This window comes from Chelmon rostratus, chromosome 15 (genome assembly GCF_017976325.1).
Source record: "Chelmon rostratus isolate fCheRos1 chromosome 15, fCheRos1.pri, whole genome shotgun sequence".
NCBI classification, from domain to species: domain Eukaryota; kingdom Metazoa; phylum Chordata; class Actinopteri; order Chaetodontiformes; family Chaetodontidae; genus Chelmon; species Chelmon rostratus.
In genome coordinates, this window is record NC_055672.1 from 8,924,074 (window position 1) to 8,943,971 (window position 19,898).

Here is a 19,898-nt window from a genome sequence, read left to right on the forward strand (position 1 = left end):
TAGTGGTCCGGTGACACCTGGAGATCCCCCCCCTCGATGCAAGAGGAGCAGGAGGAAAGAATAAACTCCTCTGTCAAGCTAAAAAAACACTGAATGGATTGTGGCCGAGCTGCTACCTTACAGGTGCCATCACACACCTGCTAAACCTCAACAGACGGGAAACATGGACGATAAGAACCGCAGCGAGCGGATGCCGGCGCTTCCTTCCTCCAGTAGTACTGCACTACTGTTTCTCTTGTTGGAAAGCAGTTAGCCAAAGTACTGGAGAGGTTGCATAAACAGCTGCCACAATCTCCCCAGCTGTGTTTATTAGGAAACAGAGCTCTATCACCACCTGGCAGACTGCACTGGCTCCTCCATCAGATTTGTTCTCCACCACTGCAAGAGCTGGACAAAGCCTGATCTTTACTGAACGGCTGAACACGAGGACTAATAATTACCAGGGACATTTCCACGAGGTTTGGTCTAATTCCAAGTAAATATGCATGTTTTATTTGCACTTTTTTCTGTTTATTGGTCCGAAATTAGATTACTTGACATGACATGATGCTCTTTTTTATCTACTTTGATGGGGTTAGGGTTATGATTTACTGTATCTCCAGCCTCTCACCGTCTTATCAGCTGCTATAGTGTCATTGAGATAAGTGTTGGACATGCTCTCATAGGCTTTGCTGTTGGCTGAAAGGTAAAACATCACCCTCAGCCAACGTGATTCATCGGGGCAGAAGTTTTATTCCTCCATGAATCATCAGGCAAACTTGGTCTGGGAGTGCTGCGGGTTTCCTCTGAGGCCTGCTCTCCTGAGTGGGTGTGGGTGTGGGTGGATGCATACGGGGAGTTTTCTCGCTGGGATCCGTGTTTCAGCAGTGTCACAGTTGTGTAATCGGTGCCTGCGTCCTGCCCTGGCCGAGGTTCAGTTTCAGTTTGCGGAATGCTGCTCCTGACTTGTTGCCATGTAGGTCTCTGTGCATGCGTACTGGCCGCGCAGTGTGCTGGAGAGTTGCAGAGTCATGTTGGGGAACAAATTCCTCCCCGCCACCAGCACCACCAGCACCAGCACCACCACCACCTCCGCCGCCGCCGCCGCCTTTGGACGTGTGCCCGCGGGGACGCAGAACAGCAGCGACGCTCGCAGCTCCGCGCATTTTAGCCTTCGGTGTGCACAATGAGTCGCTGCTGCTGGTTTCCGCGCAGGACGTGACGAGCCTCGGTCGGGGAAGACCTCCTGCTGGCGGGCGAGATCGTGCGTAAAACTCCCCGAAGTGATTCGCGCGAGCTGGTGCTCTCGTGCGATGGTGGGGTTTTAACAGCTGTCGTGGAGTTGTCGCTTCAGGTGAGTTAATCTGCAGCTGTTTGAACGTCAGAAAAGTGGCCGAGTGGACGCGCCCTTTGGAGAAATCACTGCGATATTCAGAGCTGGCCGTCGATCGTTTGTGATCTTCCAGCTGCGCTCTCGACATTTGTTGTGTTACTTCCCACCACGTCGCAGCGTTTCTAGACAGGAGCCTCGAACATATCCGGTAATTTATCGTGTTGTTGTCGCCCATTGGGTATATTTCCTCAGCAGTGCGCAGACTCCTGGAGGGGAATTGAAACTTTGTGCTCATTGTCCATTGTGTGTGTGAACAGTTTCATAAACACCCGCATCAAAATTACAGTGTAAGAGGAAACAATTAGTCAGGTAATCGATAATCGATCAGAGAAAACGAATCGACGACAGTTCTGATTATCGATTATTCGTTAAATTCGTTCTTCAAGATAAAATGCCAAAACTTGTCTGGTTGCAGCTTCTGAAATGTGACGCTTTGCTGATTTTCCCTTCATTATATTGTAAATCTGATTTCATGAGCGTGTACCTGTGACCCTTTTCACTATCATTATTATTAAACTATTATTATTAATTGATTAGTCAAAAAATAATCATATGATCATTTATAATGACAAATAACCGTTATTTGCAGCCTAAGAAGGTGCAGTTATTGCTGAAATTAGCGATTATTCTCAGCGCTGCTTGATCTTTTCACTCATTTTCTATTTCTATTTCTATTTTTGATTTTTTAGTCTAACATCACAGATTTTACAAGGTGACGTCTTCAAATACTCAATCTTATTCTAATTCACTTATTCTCATGTTTGGGAACCATCACAGTTTTGTAATTTTTGCATGAAAAGTAACTTCAATGATCAATCAATTATCAGCATAGCTGCAACTCAGTCAACCAGCTGAATAATCAATAGTTTCAGCACAATAAAATCACTCATTCAATCTCTGCGGGAAAATCAGTCATCATAAAGATGAAATAAATTTACATGCAAATGATGGTGAGCTGCAAGAATGGACACGCACTGCAAAGCTGTGGAGCGCCATGAGGTCTGTTTTTTCTGCTGCAAGCGTCAGCACTGTTCAGCGTTTTCCCAAATGTTTATGTGGGCAAACATTGCACCACAGATAACAATATATATTCTTTGTTTAGTGATAAGTGGGCTCGCTGTATATATAGTGTTTCTGATACGGTGAGTTTGTGGTCAGGAGGCAGCATTGTGCTCCATTTGTTCGTTCTCAAGTGCTGTTGTAGGTCACAGCAGTTGGATTCTGACTCTTTAATGAATCCCTGAGATGTTACATTTACAGTGCTCCTGTGGTGCTCGTGTCTTCTTAGGGAGCAGCCTTTGACCTCCGTCAGCCATCAGGGCAGCTGAAAGATGTCATGGCAGATAGGCTTATGTCACCGCTGTTGCAACACATTGTAAAAGGCGTGCGGTCGCTGCAGCTCAGCACTTTTCCGACAGCAAAGGTTGAGCGCGGGTGTCTTCGCTTCTTATACAACGTCCTGCAGTGTGTTGCATGCTCAGGTCCAAAGCTGACTGCACAGGCTGACGTGTTTCCAGACCATCTGCCAACAAGAGGTCGCCTGTCAATGGTTAACTCTCCCTCTCGCTGACTCTGTTTCTTCTCAGATATTCTGCTCAGAGCTGGGCCTGTTTATGAAAAGCAAACAGTCTTGATGAAAGAACCATCAGTTACAGTGACTTCAGCTTCAGCTTCAGTCCGTCAGGTTAACCTGACGAATGCAGCAGATTTGAGTTAAAGCCTCTGAGTCGAGACACATTTTTGTCAGCGAGGCTGCAGTAGAGTGCATGCTCTTCCTCTCACTTCCAAACAGCCAGCTGAGGAGTAAATCTGACGGATCTGAACAGCACCACCACCTGTGACGCTAACCGTCAGGGACCTCGGTCAAACAAGCATTACCAAACCAACTGAAATCAATAAACTGGCCAGAACAAGTGTCACAGTGTTCTCACAGTGTTCCTCCACTCTTGAGCAATGCTTTATATAGTAGCCAAGCTATCCTGTGGCCCTGTGTTTACACAGTAATTCACTGTTAACCCCCTTAAAGCCTGATCTGGAGGGCAGGACAGGCTAATATATGCAAACACAATGGCCCTTTATGGAGACCTGAGCCGTTGTACTGTATTAATGACTCTCACTTCCCTTCTCTCAGTCCCTCCTTGAACTGATCTCCCCCTCTTAAATCTTCCCTCAGCTAAATGTCGTTTTTCTTTACTCCTCTCCCTCTTTGTTTTTCCCTCCCGTAGTCGCTGCGTGTTGCCCTCAGAATCTCCCTGTTCTCCGAATCGCCCTCCCTCCCTCGCTGCCTCACACTTTTGGTCATATGACCGGCAGAAAAAAAGGGCTCGAGGCTGAACAGATTTGATTGTGCAACTCTGCAAAGCTGCACTCCAAACCGCCAGTAACCCTGTCCTGCTTTGCTCGGGAAAACACACACACAAAAATTGAGGGAAAGCAGTGTCTGATCGATGCTGGCGGTGCAGGAGGGCAAATGACGGGTATATATTAAACTGCCGCCAGGCGCTGTGAGTTTTACTGCTTTTCTCAAAGGGTCAGAGTGGTTTTGACATCAGGGTTTTGTCTCTTTGCTGCTAAAATGGATCTCCTGTTGTCGATTCTTTGAGTTTCTACACAGATAAAAGCACTGTAGCTACCAGGCAGCACAGCCTAAGTCACGTCTCGCTGATTTGTTCTGCTTAAAGCTGCAGCAGCGGGTGACACTCCGGCATGCAGAGGCTTCTTACGTTCCGATATTCAGCAGCTACAAGTTCAAACATCCTATATTTCAGGAATTTGTTGGTAATTCTCAAGCAAAATTCAATGTAAATATTCCAAAAGTTTAAATGATAAATAGCTGTACAGGTATGTGGAGATATTTACACTCACAAACTAGCGGCTACATGCTTTTGACAAGTACAGTGTGTCTGCTGGATCTTTATGACCTCCGCATTTCTAGATGCCTTTTGATCATGTGAGGCTTAAAGCTTAGAGATGCAGACCCTCTCAGGCAGCTGAAAGCTAACAGCTTGCATGGTCGTTCATTAGTCGAGCCCAACTGGCCGATATAATCACTAAATATAATTGCAGTGCAGAAATGACAACATGCTGTGTGCTTCATTTGCCTTCTTGCTGAGAGTTAGATGAGAAGCCTGATAGCACTCTCACATCTGTGCAGTAAATATGAAGCCACAAACATACATCCACCGTGTTTACACTGTTGTGCATATTAAACCTATTAAACATTGTGTGTTACTCAGTGGGATTTTGGTGGATTTAAGCTTCTGCAGACGGACATGTTCGGGGGTTGTTGGTAGAAGTGGGAGTGGATTTCTCTTTTATAACCACATGAAGTGTTTTTTGTTTGCCTGCAAGCTGCAGTTACCCATAGCACCCTTCTCTGCGTAGGGTCACGAGAGGTTTATGTGTATCTTTGAAGAAGCATCATTCCATAATTTCCCTGCTTCTAATCTTTACACTAAGATAAGTTTACGTTTCCTGGCTGTGACTTTAAGTGGTCTCTTTCTTTTTCTGGAGTTTATGGTGTCATGCGTCATAGTCATCATCAGATGTTTCTTTCCTCCCTCTACAGTAATGTACTAATGCAGCCATACTGCGTGTGTTACAGCACGTTTATTATTAAAGCACGTGTGTGTCATATTGCACCAGCAGAATATGCTAAGAATCCCCACGTAGCCCCTCTATTCGAAGAGAACCACACACCAAACTCCATTCAAAAATTGTGATGTTTAATGACTTCCAGCACATCGCCAAAACAAGATTGTCATTACATTTTCCTCTGTATTATATTGGGAAACTCAGTATATAGCTACATAATCCATGGAGCAGCACAGGTCGGTTAACAATAATGTACGCTGTTAACATTCATTTGTGTTGTCCACCACCAAAGTGCAATTTGAAAAGAGCTGTGAGAATAAAAGAGGAACCAAATCAAACAGATATTCAGCTCATCCGTGCCTGGAGAAATACAGGCACAGTGTCTTTGTGTTTGCACTGGTCCCATGAGGCATGCGCTGAGGGCACAGAGCAATATATCCGTCACAACTGTGAAGAGAGGAAGAGAATTTATGTTTGTAATGCAGCAAATGAAACGTGTAATTTTACATTCACACTGTTCACACTGTTTTAATAAGATAAAAGACCTAATAAGTTTGCAATTCTGTATTAACAAAACATTTTTAATAAAAACAAGAATAATCTTAACAATTCCGTTTACTACCAGTTTTATGTGTTACTTTTCACCCACCTGTTTGTGTTGCTTTCATCACAACTGGTGGGGTCAAAGCTAACTTCTGCTTAAAGTCGAATTATACTGAAGTCGTTCTACAGTTTCACACAAAAAGCACCTGGCATTGATAGTGCACACCTGAGCTGTTGAATGGAAACCAAAACTAAAACTAAAAGTTCAGTGATATATTTAGACGCTTCTATGAAAAAAAAAACTCCAGGCCTTAAAATAGCTGAGAACTGTAACTGTTGCCTTCATTTGGTATGTGTGGACCTATGAATCTAAAAACATGCTTTTGTACACTGCAGTTCCAAAGCAGAAGTGCTCAGCCGTGGTGGTGACTGCTTATTTTGCATTTGATAAGTCTTGTCGCACATAAACAAGTTTACGTTAACAAGGCTAAAAACTACATTTTTATTGGCAGGGTCTTTAAAATTTGTTTTATCTGCAAAGTGTTACTTTATCTGCCCTACCTGTATGCTAACTGCTGGGAGTGTTCCACTTGCGCTGATGGGCTTATTAATTGACAAGAATCTAATGAGACTCTTAATTAGCACATTATTAGAGATAGGTGCAGCATTTATACCCATACACAGTAATTGCATTAAACCCAGTTCCAGTGCTGCAACCTGAGGGAAATGATAAAGATCTTTCACTGAAACTCATCTCAGTTTACTTACACCTGTTATTTGCTCACCTTTTCTAGCTATATGGTTACTGTCAATGAATGCAGAAATACATTCCTTGAGGTCGAATCAGAAAAGTCACTATAAGGAGTGTTTGAAATCCTTTAAGTCGCTGCTTCCCTGTTTAGTCACAGGCGGATAATTGTTATTGCCGTGTTGTTTTCTCGACATATATAGAGCTCAGATCGACAGTCAAACAGGTTCCAGTCAGCACAGGGATGAGCTGCTTCATGACACCATCCTGCTGCCACGCCAGGGAGTGGTTTTACTACTTGCCCAGAAAAGAAACAGGGACATAGTGAATGTGATTTCAGGAAACAGTGGAGTGTTTGCTCGGCGACAGCTTCTGGTGTCTGGTAGGAATTCGTTCATATCTTGAGTTGCTTTAGATAGCGTGAATGTGTCTTCTGTGTATGTTTTTCAGCCAGCTCTCTCAGTCACTCCTCTGTGACTCACACGCTTTGAGTGTCTGTTAATAGTCTCCTGTTTGGAGGACGGAAAAAGAGTTTTAACTGCTCCTGACTGACAAGTACTTCTTAAGTTTATTGTTGATGGGCTGAACCAGCTCGGCGAGGATTCACCGATGAATCATTTGGTCTGTAAAACAATGAAAACTGCCCTTCACGTTGACCTAGAACACAAGATGACTTCATCACAGGTCCAAAACTCAAAAATGTTCATTTTATTACAGGTAGTTAAACCAAGAAAAGCAGCAAGTTCTCACATATGTGAACTTGGTACCATTAAAATGTGTTTTGCTTAAAGGTGTTGGATAAGAGAGTGTCAGTACAGTTGAAGATTACTTTTCTTTCAATCAGCTCATTGATTAATGGGCAAATAGTTGCAGCTTGTACTGATAAAAAGTTTCTGGTTCATCAGAATAAATGCTATAAAGATGAACCCTTTAAATGAACACGTTCAAAAAGGCCATGCTGTTGGGTTAGGATACCATTTTGCCAGAATTGCCTCTAATGGACATTTCTAGACCACGTATACTTTTGCACTTTGTCACAGTGACCAAGCAGAAAATGTGAAGGAACCGTACGTTCTCCTACTTCTTCAAATACATTTTATGTCTCTGCAGCAAGCTGTTAGTGTCTTGCTCCACGTCCAAGGACATACGACAAGAAAAGACGGCCCGAATGACTCTGTTTTCCACCAGTTCAAGATAATGTGTAACTCAGTGTGTATAAAACACTGACATCTCCTCTGTTCTGGGCTCATTCATTTGACTGTTGTGAGTCCGTCTGCAAATGCTGAATTTCTTACTTTCTGTACCTCATTTAGTTTCCATATGAGGCCTGACACTAAAATATATCTCTTTAAGCATCTCTGAAGAAATGAAATAGCATAAAAATGGTAGAACGTTAATTCCTGATTATATTTTACTGCTATAAGTGCTCATAAAGAGCGTTTCCGTGGGCAAAAGCTGTGGCATAAAGCAAGTCAACTGAAAGTGTCTTGTCTATTTCAGCTGCAAGGAAGTGAAACCTTGAGTGTGTGACACTCGCACACCCACACACACACTTACACAAGGGAAAAACGACATATTCACATGATTCCATTAGCTTTCTTACGAGCCACTAAACGTCTGCCATCTGTTGTAACCTGTTTCTTCTCTTTTTGCAGGATAAGCATCACAACAGAAGTGCTTCAAGAAATCCCTGCCAGGACACATGTGATTGAGCAGTTACACACACTTGCCGGCCGCTTCCTCTCCTCCTGTCGAGCTCTAAATTGCAGAGGACTCTGTGAGATGTCAGAATGGATTACTTTCAAAACCCTGAAACCTGAAAAGTCTGGACCAGCAGCTGTTTAATGAACGTGGTTTGACTTTGGGAAGTGTCTGAACCTGATTCAGAGGCTGTCAGTCATGTTGGAGCCTAGGTCTGTGGATGAGGGACCAGGCTGCGAGTTTGTTTACCCGCCGTGTTTGTGCAGAGAAACATATGAGCTGAACGGATTTCATGTAGCAACTGGCTTTTTCTCTGGACTGCTCGCTCTGTGTGGCTGGGATCACCAATGGATAATAAACTGCTCACTTCCCTAAGTTCTTGTCTCCTTTCTGAATGGATTTTTTTTGTTAAACTTCAGCCAAAATGGAGGAACTGAGGACATCTGCTCACTGGAGCCTTTACACGGATGAATCAAAGACCAAAGGAATTTCCTCTGTTGATCGTCTGACCCCTATGGGATAAGAACTTCACTTTTTGAACTGCACAAGACTGTAAGACTGAACAGGTAATTTATCGAAAAGATCTGAAGGACTTCTCTCCCAGAATGCATTGCCCCATGAGGAAGAAACGTCCCACGCGTGACTCTGATTTCTCGGCCATCGCGGTCCCCTCCATGCATGGGTCCGGGTATCTGGACTACACGGTGGAGACCCACGCTTCCAGATGCCTCAAAGTCATGGAGGAATTCAGACGGCAGGAGATGCTGTGTGACCTGGTGCTGCATGTCGCAAACAAAGACAGGACAGTGGACTTCAAGGTGAGGCGCCCTCCAAATTCAACCATCTGAACGCAGCTTGTGCCATGTTGTGGGATGTTTGAAAGAATCCAACTTTATAAAGTACTAGTAGCAGAGTATGGATCCCTGAAACTGACTAAATGTAGTGAAAGGTTATCAAACAGATCAAAAATACAGCATCAATAAAAAGTTCCATGGTATAATTCTAGTATATTTCTTGACAATTAGCAGTGTAATTTTATGTACGAACCGTGAGCCAGTACCTATAATATAGTATACTGCAGTGTAAATTCTGTTTAAGTTCCCAGATTGTTACTCCTTTACTCCCTCACTTCACACTGTGTTTCCTTGTACCTAAAACATTTAGGAGGCTGCTTGAATAAAAACAGAATGCAATCATCTGCAAACAAACTATTTTTACCCACGACAGTTTAACAAAGTGTTCCAGAGCCCATGTAGTAACATCCTTTATACAATCATGTATTCACAAAGTAGTGAACTTCGCGCCATCGTCGCTTGTGAGCGACTGAGCCTTTCCAGGATGCTCCTTTTATAGACAGTCATGATACTATCACCTGTTACCAATCAACCTGTTTACCTGTGGAATGTTCCAAACAGGTGTTTTTGGAGCGTTCCACAACTTTCCCAGTCTTTTGTTGCTCCCGTTACAACTTGTGTACATTGCATATATTCACAAAAATCAATGAGGTTGACGAGGTAAAACAATAAATATATTGTCTTTGACATCTACTCAACTGAAACAGCACAAAGAGGATTAGCAGATTATCACATTCTGTTTTATTTATGTTTAACACAGCGTAAAAACTTTGTTGGAATGAGGGTTGTAAACATTGGTACTGTACTGGTACACCGTCAGATAAAAGTACACATAAAGCTTTGTAATTTTCTTCTACACACACACACACACACACACACACACACACACACACACACACACTAGTCAAAGACATGAGACATGAATTTGAAAATGAGGATAAAGTTGAGGATAAAAGCATGGTATCTATGCATTAGCTTGCTAGCTTTGTTAACATAGACTTGCCAGATAAAATGCATTAGCTCCTGAAAACAGGGTAAAACAATTGGTCAGTCAATAAAAAATGGATAACCTTTTACTACATGTAGTCATTTCCAGGGCTCCATAGAGGAGGGCTGTTCATTGTAAAGTAAAGGGACTATAGACTATAGTGTCTGTATCATCAAATACATCTTTTATCCAGGTGCACAGGGTGGTACTGGCCTCCTGCAGCCCCTACTTCAGAGCCATGTTCACCAGCAGCTTCAAAGAGTGTTGCGCCTCAGAGGTCACCCTGCGTGACGTCTGCCCCCAGGTGGTGGGAAAGCTTATAGACTTTGCCTACACCTCCCACATCACAGTGGGAGAGAAGTACGTGTTGCACCTTCTGTTGGCTGCTATGAGGTAAACAAACAGCAGCACTGAAAACAGATGAAATCTGAATACAGACACAGGCTTGACTTCTTTATTCTGACACACTGCCTAGCTTACAGGATTAAAGTTAAAATAACATCTGAATCATACGTTTAGGTGGAGAAGATCCAAGAGGTAATGAATTTTGTTGTTGTTCTCTGCAAGGTATCAGATGGAGGACGTGGCCAAGACATGCTGTGATTTCCTCACCAAGCACCTGGAGCCTGCGAATGTCATCGGCATCGCCCGCTTTGCTGAGGAGATCGGCTGCTCAGAGCTGCACCAGCAGAGTCGAGAGTACATCAATACACACTTCAGTCAGGTGAGGTGCAAATAAAGCACAAGCTGGCCTGTTTTCCTTTGAAATACGGTCAAGTCAAGTCAAATGTAGTCTTGCATGGCCAGCCTCCACAGCGCTGTGTTAGGTTAGGGTTATGGTGACTTACCATTATCAGCATAGATCAGCATGTAGGTTGCTGGTTCGGAGGTTGTTGTTGTTGTTGTTTCCCGTAGCGATGAGGATTTTGAAAACTAGCAGGCAGATAGCGGAAAGGCCTACCTTAAACCCACAGTCGACATCCGGTGTGTCAGACTAGGTCAAAATGTTTTCAGTGAAACTCATTCTGCTGTCATTTCTGCTTTACTTTATGTAAAACGTGTGACATACAGCATTTTTCTTCAGTATCTAAGACACTCAAGCAAATTCCGCAACTCTGTGTCACGCAGGAAGATGCATTCACAACCCTGATTCCAAAATGTGTAAAACATAAATAAAACAGAATGTGATAATCTGCTATTCCTTTTTGACATATACTCACCTGAAAACAGTGCAGAGACAGTATATTTGATGTTTGACCTCATCAACTTGATTGATTTTTGTAAATATCTGCTTATTCTGAAATTGATGCAGCAACACTTTTCAAACAAGTTGGGACAGGAGCAACAATAGACTGAGAAAGTTGTGGAACGCTCCAAAAACACCTGTTTGGAACATTCCACAGGTAAACAGGTTGATTGGTGATAGGATCATGATTGGGTATGAAAGGAGCATCCTGGAAAGGCTCAGTCATTCAGAAGCGAGGATGGAGCGAGGTTCACTCAGGAACACTTTGTAAAACTTTTGTCGGTAAACACAGTTTGTTTGCAGATGATTGATTCTTTCTTTATTTACGTTTTATGCAGCGTCCCAACTTTTTTGGAATCAGGGTTGCACATGGCATCGCCCTCAGAGAGCTCTTTAGTTGATCTTGTACAATGCTGCACCCATGTGGTTGTTTTTCCGGATGTCCGTGGCATTAAATCTGAACAAGGAGAGACCTCTGACAGGCTGTGAAGATAAATGCATTGTAGTACAAAGAAACCGACGGAGAGCTTAGAGAAATCTGACAATGAAGTCCCCATAGAAGCTACAGAACATTCAAGCTGATGTGCATTTTTTTTATACGTAGCTAATTAGTCCTGCCTTTGCAGCACATCTAATCTCCCTGCTCTCTATCTGTCATACTGAATAAGCCACATACATGCTGTGCTCATGTGTGCAGCTGCAAAGACCACTGATCTCGCTCTCGGTCACACTCGGCTGCATGTGGTTGCATCACAGTAGCAGTACTTTATGTTGTGTCGTGAAATGATGGAAACTACCTTAGTTAGCGTGTGAATGCGCTCTCTGTGTTGGCGTCTTGTCTACAGTAGTTTCCTGGCTCTAACACCTTCCTACCTACCTAACTCTGTCATTTACTGGATACTACTTGAAAAGATCTCCATGTGAGAAATTAAATCAGAAAAAAGGACTAAAATGTGAACATCCAGTAGTTAATTTGCTGTTATCTGACTGTGCTCTTGTGTACTGTTGCGTCCTTCTGTCTTAGGTGACTAAAGAAGATGAGTTCTTCAGTCTCTCTCACTGCCAGCTGCTGGAGCTCATCAGCCAGGACAGTCTGAAGGTGCTCTGTGAGTCTGAGGTGTGTGGGTTTAAAAGAACTTATTCAAACTTAACAGTTTTACCACAGTCACAGAAAAAGGTAGAAGTCAGGGAAACTTACAGTAATTGACATTCAGCCTTTAAATCTGGTCTGTAAAGACAGAAGACCTGTGGGTTTGTTACCATGTGTGTCACACAACAGTCATCTCATGCTAAAAAAGTTCAGCATCCCTGAAGAACTCTGCACAAACGCTGTTAGTCCAAGTACATCTACATGTAAATGAGAAACCACACATTGATATGTCTGAATAAATCCACACCAGGTGTATAAAGCCTGCACAGACTGGGTCCGCTGGGATATGGAGGGTAGAGCCCAGTATCTACATGCCCTCCTGAATGCGGTTCACATCTACGCCCTGCCTCCTAAGTTCCTGAAGAACCAGCTCCTGTCCTGCCCCATCCTCAGCAAGGTAAGCTCCAGCCTCGTTTTCTCCTGGTGGAAATGAACGGACATATGAGATTTGTACTCACAAAGATTAACTAAAGTTCTTCATTGGTGTTTATGTCAGTAAAACCTGTGATACGTATATTCAAAGTCTTTTTTTTTTTTTTTCAATATTCATCAGTTACCTGCTCAACTGGTTTAAATTTTCTGCACTTTCTTTATACTCCAGGCCAATTCATGCAAGGACTTCCTGTCTAAAATCTTCCAGGATATGACACTGAGGAAGCTTCCTCCTGCACCTAACCGTGGAACTCAGCTCATATATGTGGCCGGCGGGTACTTATCTCATACAGTTTCCTCAGCGACAGTGATCTGTTCTGCAACGCATTACCTTTTACACACTTATTGGAAGACACTCTTTAGGTCATAACAATCATGTTGGGACCTATTTGTGATATTGATTATTAGAAACTGATGTTTATGAGTGAACAGTGTTCACTGCATACATACAGCGTTCACTGTCCGCTTAAACTTGTGTGTACTTGTTTTCATCAAAACAAATATTTGACAATGGCTGACTCTATTGATTAGATGCAAAACACTGCATGGGTCCAGAAAGTGTCCCATTCTGCCACCTGGTGGCTGCTACGAGGTGATCCATCTGTCTTCCTTATGGATGGGCTTTCTGGGCTCATGTGTGCACCCTCCTTTTCTGGAATCCCTTTTTATATAGTGGAATGCTGTTTGTTATTTTCCACTGTCATTAAGCACAGTTGGGTTTCTAACCATAGTTACAGGCATTGGTCTACCATTAATGCTGTGCTGCTTGCACTATACTATTCCTTAATTTAAAGGTCCATTGTGTAAGATTTAGTTGGATCTATTGGCAGAATATAGCAGAAATGGAATATAATATTCACAAGTATGTTTTCATTCGTGTGTAATCACCTGAAAATAAGAATCATTGTGTTTTCATTGCCTTAGAATGAGCTCCTTATATCTAGAGAAGGAGCAGGTCTTATTTGGACCACTATGGAGTCCACCATGTTGCACCACTATGTTTCTACAGCAGCTCAAAATGGACAAACCGAACACTGGCTTTGGAGACTGCCTTTCACATTTTCCAGGTTTTTTTGGCAGCCACGATAGGGTAGGGGGAGGCAAGGGGATGCGGGAACGTCACCACTAGATGCCACTAAATCCTGCACACTGGTCCTTTAAGTAATTTGGAAAAAGGCTGATGTAAACGCCCAGCATTAGAGTGTATGATGTGTTTTTGACTGACGTGGGGGAGATTACTTACTACTACTTACCTCTCAAGCCCCTCTGTGCACAGATACATGTATCAGCAAATTAAGCCACTGGCCTTTTCTTGTGGGTCTTTCTGTCCACTTCCATGTGCTTTTTTTAAAGAATGCGTCTCAAGAGAACATCTAGCATGAATTCCCCCCTCACCGTTTCCTTCTCTCTGTTCAGATACCAGCAGCATTCACTGGCCTCCATGGAGGCGTATGATCCCAGAGGGAATGTCTGGCTAAAACTGGCAGACATGGGGTCTCCGTGCAGCGGCCTGGGAGCTTGTGCACTGTTTGGACTGTTCTACACTGTAAGTTGCACCAGTTACATGAAATCGCCAAATGACATGTCATTGTAAAATATTCTTTTTCTCACCTGTCGGCTTCTACCTGTCGATCCTGATTGAACTGTCTGTTTTGACAAGTAAAAGAGATGAGCACGACGATCCGATCCCCCTTTTTGTGAATCCAGGTTGGAGGCAGGAACCTGTCGCTTCATAACAACACAGAGTCCAGCTCCCTGTGCTGCTACAACCCGATGACCAACCAGTGGAGCCAGCGAGCCTCCCTCAACATCCCCAGGAACAGGGTCGGGGTGGGCGTGGTGGACGGCTGCATCTATGCTATCGGAGGCTCCCAGGGCTCCACGCATCACAACACGGTGGAGAGGTGAGGCATGTCTGAGGAGATCATTCATTTTGTGTGTGGATTTATATATTTAACCAGGCACTCGAGACGTAATTTGATTTTAATGGCATATTATTTAGAATGAATGTAATGAGCATGGATTTCCTCCCCTGTATGCACATTCTGAGAATATACCTCAGCGTAAGTGTGGATGATAGCGCGAGAGATTTGAAATGAATAGTTGCCATTCAACCTAAAGAGCAGTCGAGAAGTTTGCAGGTATTCCTCTTGGCCTAATTAGACAACAACAAGATCTCTTTCAAAACATGTCGAGACACACCTCCCAGGAATGCCGATCTGGTCGGGAATGCTTTACATCTTGTTGCTGCCGAGCAGGGAGGAGTTTCAATACTGTTACAAATCAGGTTCAATCAGTTAATAACAAATGACAGTTTCTTTTGACGCTATTAGCTTTTTTCCCATATCAGAAGAGCCATGCTTCAAATGCAACCTCGCTCGCTTTTTATATTGAAAGGTATAGATTTCTAAAAGATGCTCGCCACAAGAGAATTATTAGAACTCATCAGACGCCACTTGGAAGTCTTTTCACGAGAAGCTGCTAAATATAATGAAAGCTGATAAAACTGTTGAAATGAAAATTCAATGTGAAACACATCAAAGGAGATTACGCTAACAATGGCTGGCAGAAAAAGGCTCCGCTGCTGAGGATGCTTCCCAAATGAATCCGAGCAACATGTGAGACATTCAACAGGGAGCTGTGCCTCCTCTCAATGGCTCCAGTGTGCTAAATTCAGATTGTGTGTTATTGTTTATCATTGAAATTTGTCCTGCAGCATGTAGTAATTTCAGGGTTCAGAGCACAGGGTCAGTGTCAGCACAGTGACTCTAGAAGTGGCCTGGACTCGTTGCTTTTCTCAAGGGCACTTTGTCAATGTTTGAGGGCAGCTGATGTAATATCAAGCACCCTCCTATCAGCAGTTTACAGCTGGAATACACCCAGTGCCGAGAACACAGCCAACAACTTTTTAATCATTAACCAGACAGCGAACATGCAGCCCAACCTGCCTCATCATGATTCACTTCTAGGCTGCTGTTGTTAGACCTCACAAAGTTTCCAGTACTGAAAGAACAGTTTGAGAGATATGCTCATAATCTTGCCAAGAAGCTTGATACCAACCTCATGTCTGTCAGTTAAATGTGAAGCTGCAGCTCGGCGGTAGCTAGTTTAGCTTAGCAGCTAACCTGACTCTGCCCAAAGTTGAAAAGTTCACCAAGCCAGCAGCTCTAAAACTCAGTGTACAGCTATCATGTTGTGGCTTCAGAGGAAGTAAATCACTGTATCTGGCCAATAAATAGTCTGGCGCATGACACCCACCATAAAACACAACTCATTTTACAGTTTCATCTTTGTATGGAAAAACAAACAAGATATGGCTGATAATTAGTCAGCTTTAGCAGACTTTTATGCTAAGCTAAGACAACCTAACTGTGGCTTCATATTTGAGACAGACATGAGTGTGGTATCAATCTTCTCATCTAACTCTCAGCAACAAAGAGAATAAGCTTATTTTGGAAAAAAAAAAAAGTCAAGCCTTTCCTTTAAAACCTTAAAAGTCAATGTTTTTTTCTCTTTTCAAAGACACCGCGGGCATAGACTGAAAACCTAACAATTTAAGTATTCAGAGATGTCTGTTGGACTACAGAGTCATGTGGACTTTCTTGTCTCTGTCTGCTCTCAGCGGTGTTACAACCTCTTTGGCTTCAAATAAAGCTTGTCAATAGTTGCCAAACATGGTTGCCAGCTTAACCTAATCCACTTAAACTTGACTGGCTCATCTAGATTGAGAAGGATGCTGTACTCAGCCTCTGCCCTCTGAACCATTTAATGTTTTACAGCACTGATAAACCAATTTGATTATATTAACTGAGTAATATGTCAATTAATTAGGAATTATCACCAGATTGTCACTACATTGACTACATGCACCTCACAGCTGCTGTTTGTTTTGCAGGTGGGATCCAGAGTCTAATCGCTGGTCCTTTGTTTGCCCGATGACGGTGGCTCGTCTGGGTGCAGGAGTGGCGGCGTGTGGGGGGGCTCTGTATGTGGTGGGTGGATATGACGGGCAGAACCGCTGGAACACTGCTGAGAAATACCAGCCTGACACTAACACCTGGCACCAGCTGGCACCTATGAACACTATACGCAGTGGACTGGGTGAGTGTGTGAGTATGTGTGTGTGTGTGTGTGTGTGTGTGTGTGTGTGTGCTCCAGTCTTTATGAGATTTAGTCAAACAAAGTGAGAACATGTTGATGTTTGATTTAGTTCAGTCCAAATAAGGGTTTTTAATTGTGTGTGTGCATGCTTGTGTTTACCAGTGTTCTCACTTGCAGTAATATCTGAATGTGTGCGTGTGTGAGAGTTTGACGAAAAGATCGATCTCTCTTTCATGTCTGCTAGTTATCTTAGCTTAGCATAAGGTCTGGAAAAAAGTTTTTACACTAGATTTTATGTGGATTAAACAAATAGCATTAGTGAGCTTTATATGTGCTGGGCAGCATATTATATTAGCTGCAGACAGCTACTTCTCCCTGTTTTCAGTTTTTATGCTAAGCTAAGCTAATCAGCTGCTGGTTCCAGCTTCATAGATACAGCCATTTTGCAAAATATGGAACTATCCCTTTAAGTTCCCTCTGTGTCTGTGTTTGCAGGACTGGTGTGCGTGAACTCGTACCTGTACGCGATAGGAGGGTACGACGGGCGGAGCCAGCTGTGTTCCGTGGAGCGTTACAACATAACCAGGAACCAGTGGGAACCCAGGGCCTCCATGCAGTACTGCCGCAGTGCACATGGAGTCACAGTCCACCAGGGACGCATCTTTGTCCTCGGTCAGTCCCGTCATTAATCAACATATAAGAGACTGAAGGTTCAGACATGAGTTAAATGAAGAAGCTTTGCACACAGCATGTGTTTGTGGGAGTGATCACACACACAAAAATACATGATCAATCATCCTTTACTAAGAGCAGCATGTTTGGCTTCACTGGGCTCATCAGGCGCTTCTTCTTTTAATAAATTTTTTGTTTGTTTACTGTTCTCTTTTTTCATTCATTTTCTTTTCATTAGATTTAATTTTACATTATTTGATCTAATCTTTGTGTTGATTTAGCAGTTTTATCTTTTTTCCCCACTAATTATTTCCTTTGTGTGCGTCGCCCCGGGGTGTTTCGTATACAGTTTTTGATGACGCTTTGTATCGATCGCTGTTGATTGTTTGAGTCGGGCCTGTTTTGTGTGCCATCAGTAATTAGTAGGTGAGCTCTCATGAGCCCGATGAAGAGCTCAAGCACATTGCTCTTATCGGTGTAACTAATATGACGACTCCATGTTTTCTGGGCAGAGTGTGCCATCACGGCCACAAATGTTTACTATGTCTTTGTTTTATAAATGAAAAGTTCCATCAGTCTATACTAGAATAGACATGTATGACCTCATGTATATGTCAAAATGTCCCTCATGTAGAGGCAATAATAACGCTGTCTTGTTTAGTAATTGAATTATTCTGATAAATTAGTCGACAATTAGGTCGGGGGGGTGGCCAGTGAGATTGTCTGTTACCACAGTGTGGGCTGTTCTCTGTTTGATTTCTAAAGTGGCTCAGTGACTCTGTGTTAATTAAATAGAGTGGTTCAGTATGGGTCAGATGTTAAGAATGAACCGACGAGCAGCAGGCAAATTAAATGTCAGATTGGGAAGAAATAACAAATAGCACTTTAGTCAATAAAATCGAGCCAAAACCTAAAAGTAGCCTGAAATGTTAAAAAAAATGAATCCATTTGTAAACTGAAAAATAAATTGCGTAAAGACAGAATGACTGAATTTAATTATTCATTGACACAACTGTTGAGCAGTTCCCTAGTTGGTTTATTAACAGCTTCATTAAACACGTGTGTGTGTGTGTGTGTGTGTCCCTCCAGGAGGTTTTAACCAGCAAGGCTTCCTGTCCAGTGTTGAATGTTACTGCCCAGAGAGAAACGAGTGGACGTGCGTCACCGACATGCCCGTTGGACGCAGCGGCATGGGCGTCGCTGTTACCATGGAGCCCTGTCCCGGCAACCTGCCGGTGCAGGAGGAGGACGAGGACGGAGCCACGTAGGACGAAATCTGCTCGAGCCTCAAGTGTTGAATGCGGCTGTAAGTGGTGCTGCTTTTCAAGACAGAGTAAAGTGCATTAAGTTCAAAACAAAAAACATTCCAGTGTGGAAACTTGTTGCATATCCCCGACCTGATGGACCTCGCTTGTGTCGCAGCGCCAAGCACTGCTGGTATAGTTTGTACGGAAACGCTGAAGAGGACGAATGATAATTCTACATCTGCCAGGGGAGCGAGTGATGCAGACAAACTGGCAGCATGACGGTGACCTGGCAGAGAACAAGGTGCTACACATGTAATCTCACACGATGGAACTATTTAATTAATTAATGTAATTCCACTGCTGTTTCTAATCTCTCAGTGTTCAATTTTTTTCTAACTTCACAAAGTTTAAATATCCTTCAGTGTCCTTATTTCTAATTCCTCTCTTGGTGTTGCATCTCTACCTCTGACTGTGTGTTAATGAGCACTTTTCTGTGTTTTCTTTATTTTGTGCCAATATAGTTTCACTCAAAACTGCCATTTGTTTGAACTGTATTATTATTTTTTGTGCATTCACCATATTTTATGTTATATATGTTATAAATAAAGTTAATCAAGTGTGTGAAATATTTCATTTCTGCACCGTATGTTTACTGTTGTAATTCACGTTTTACTCATATGCACCGATAAGTAAAGACAGATGTGTTTTTACTGACCTCTTGTGATCTCAGTTATTACAGCTGCAGCCTCCAATATGTAACAGCACATGCAGTACCACTAGATGGTGGAATAAGTCCAAAAAACAGCTGCACACCGCAACAGAAAAACCTTATTTCTGCTTTTTTTTTTTTTAAAAGCACCATGAAAGAACTCCCACGACACTGACAGCTCAGAAATAACAAAGCAAAAGAATGAGATCCCTAACTATGTTCACATCTTGACAAACAATGACACATTACTGAAATAATATAAATACAGAATGTGCACAGTATGAGCAGCGATATCCTGTTTGGATAAAGAATATTTGTCCACGTTTTATGGCTCAGAGAGAATAATTAGAGCTGGCCTTTTATTCCAGCAGTCCTGAAGAAAGACAGAGGGTACTGGAGTCACTACAGCGTTAGTCATCAACCGCAGACGTCACTTGTGTGTTTACTTGTCTCTCTCTGCACTGCTGTTCTCTCCTTCATGGCTCACCTGCAATTATCCCAGCAGGCCACCAAAGAAGACATTTCTGGACAGAGCCATTAT

General features: G+C 42.9%; 1 protein-coding gene across 3 annotated transcripts; it reads left to right on the forward strand.

Moving 5' to 3' along the window:
- Positions 1-902: 902 nt before the first annotated feature.
- keap1a (kelch-like ECH-associated protein 1a) lies at positions 903-19,276 on the forward strand. 3 transcript variants are annotated; one of them, XM_041954150.1, is made up of 12 exons: positions 903-1,333; positions 7,913-8,776; positions 9,994-10,160; positions 10,368-10,524; positions 12,071-12,163; positions 12,447-12,593; positions 12,798-12,904; positions 14,045-14,174; positions 14,336-14,532; positions 16,524-16,729; positions 17,225-17,401; positions 18,491-19,276. In XM_041954150.1, the coding sequence occupies exons 2-12, from the start codon at positions 8,564-8,566 to the stop codon at positions 18,667-18,669; spliced, it is 1,773 nt and encodes a 590-aa protein (XP_041810084.1). In that variant the 5' UTR covers positions 903-1,333; positions 7,913-8,563; the 3' UTR covers positions 18,670-19,276. The 3 variants fall into 3 exon arrangements, with proteins under 3 accessions (XP_041810084.1, XP_041810082.1, XP_041810083.1); XM_041954148.1 differs by having other exon boundaries at positions 905-1,333; positions 9,994-10,193; XM_041954149.1 differs by lacking the exon at positions 903-1,333 and adding an exon at positions 6,520-6,639 and having other exon boundaries at positions 9,994-10,193.
- Positions 19,277-19,898: the final 622 nt, after the last annotated feature.

What these genes read in the sequence shown, in the direction of transcription:
- keap1a (XM_041954148.1), top strand. Translation starts at nt 8,564, where the DNA reads ATGCATTGCCCCATGAGGAAGAAACGTCCCACGCGTGACTCTGATTTC. An exon ending in ACAGGACAGTGGACTTCAAG is followed by an intron (nt 8,777 to 9,993) that starts GTGAGGCGCCCT and finishes TCTTTTATCCAG; the next exon opens with GTGCACAGGGTGGTACTGGC. An exon ending in CACTATACGCAGTGGACTGG is followed by an intron (nt 16,730 to 17,224) that starts GTGAGTGTGTGA and finishes CTGTGTTTGCAG; the next exon opens with GACTGGTGTGCGTGAACTCG.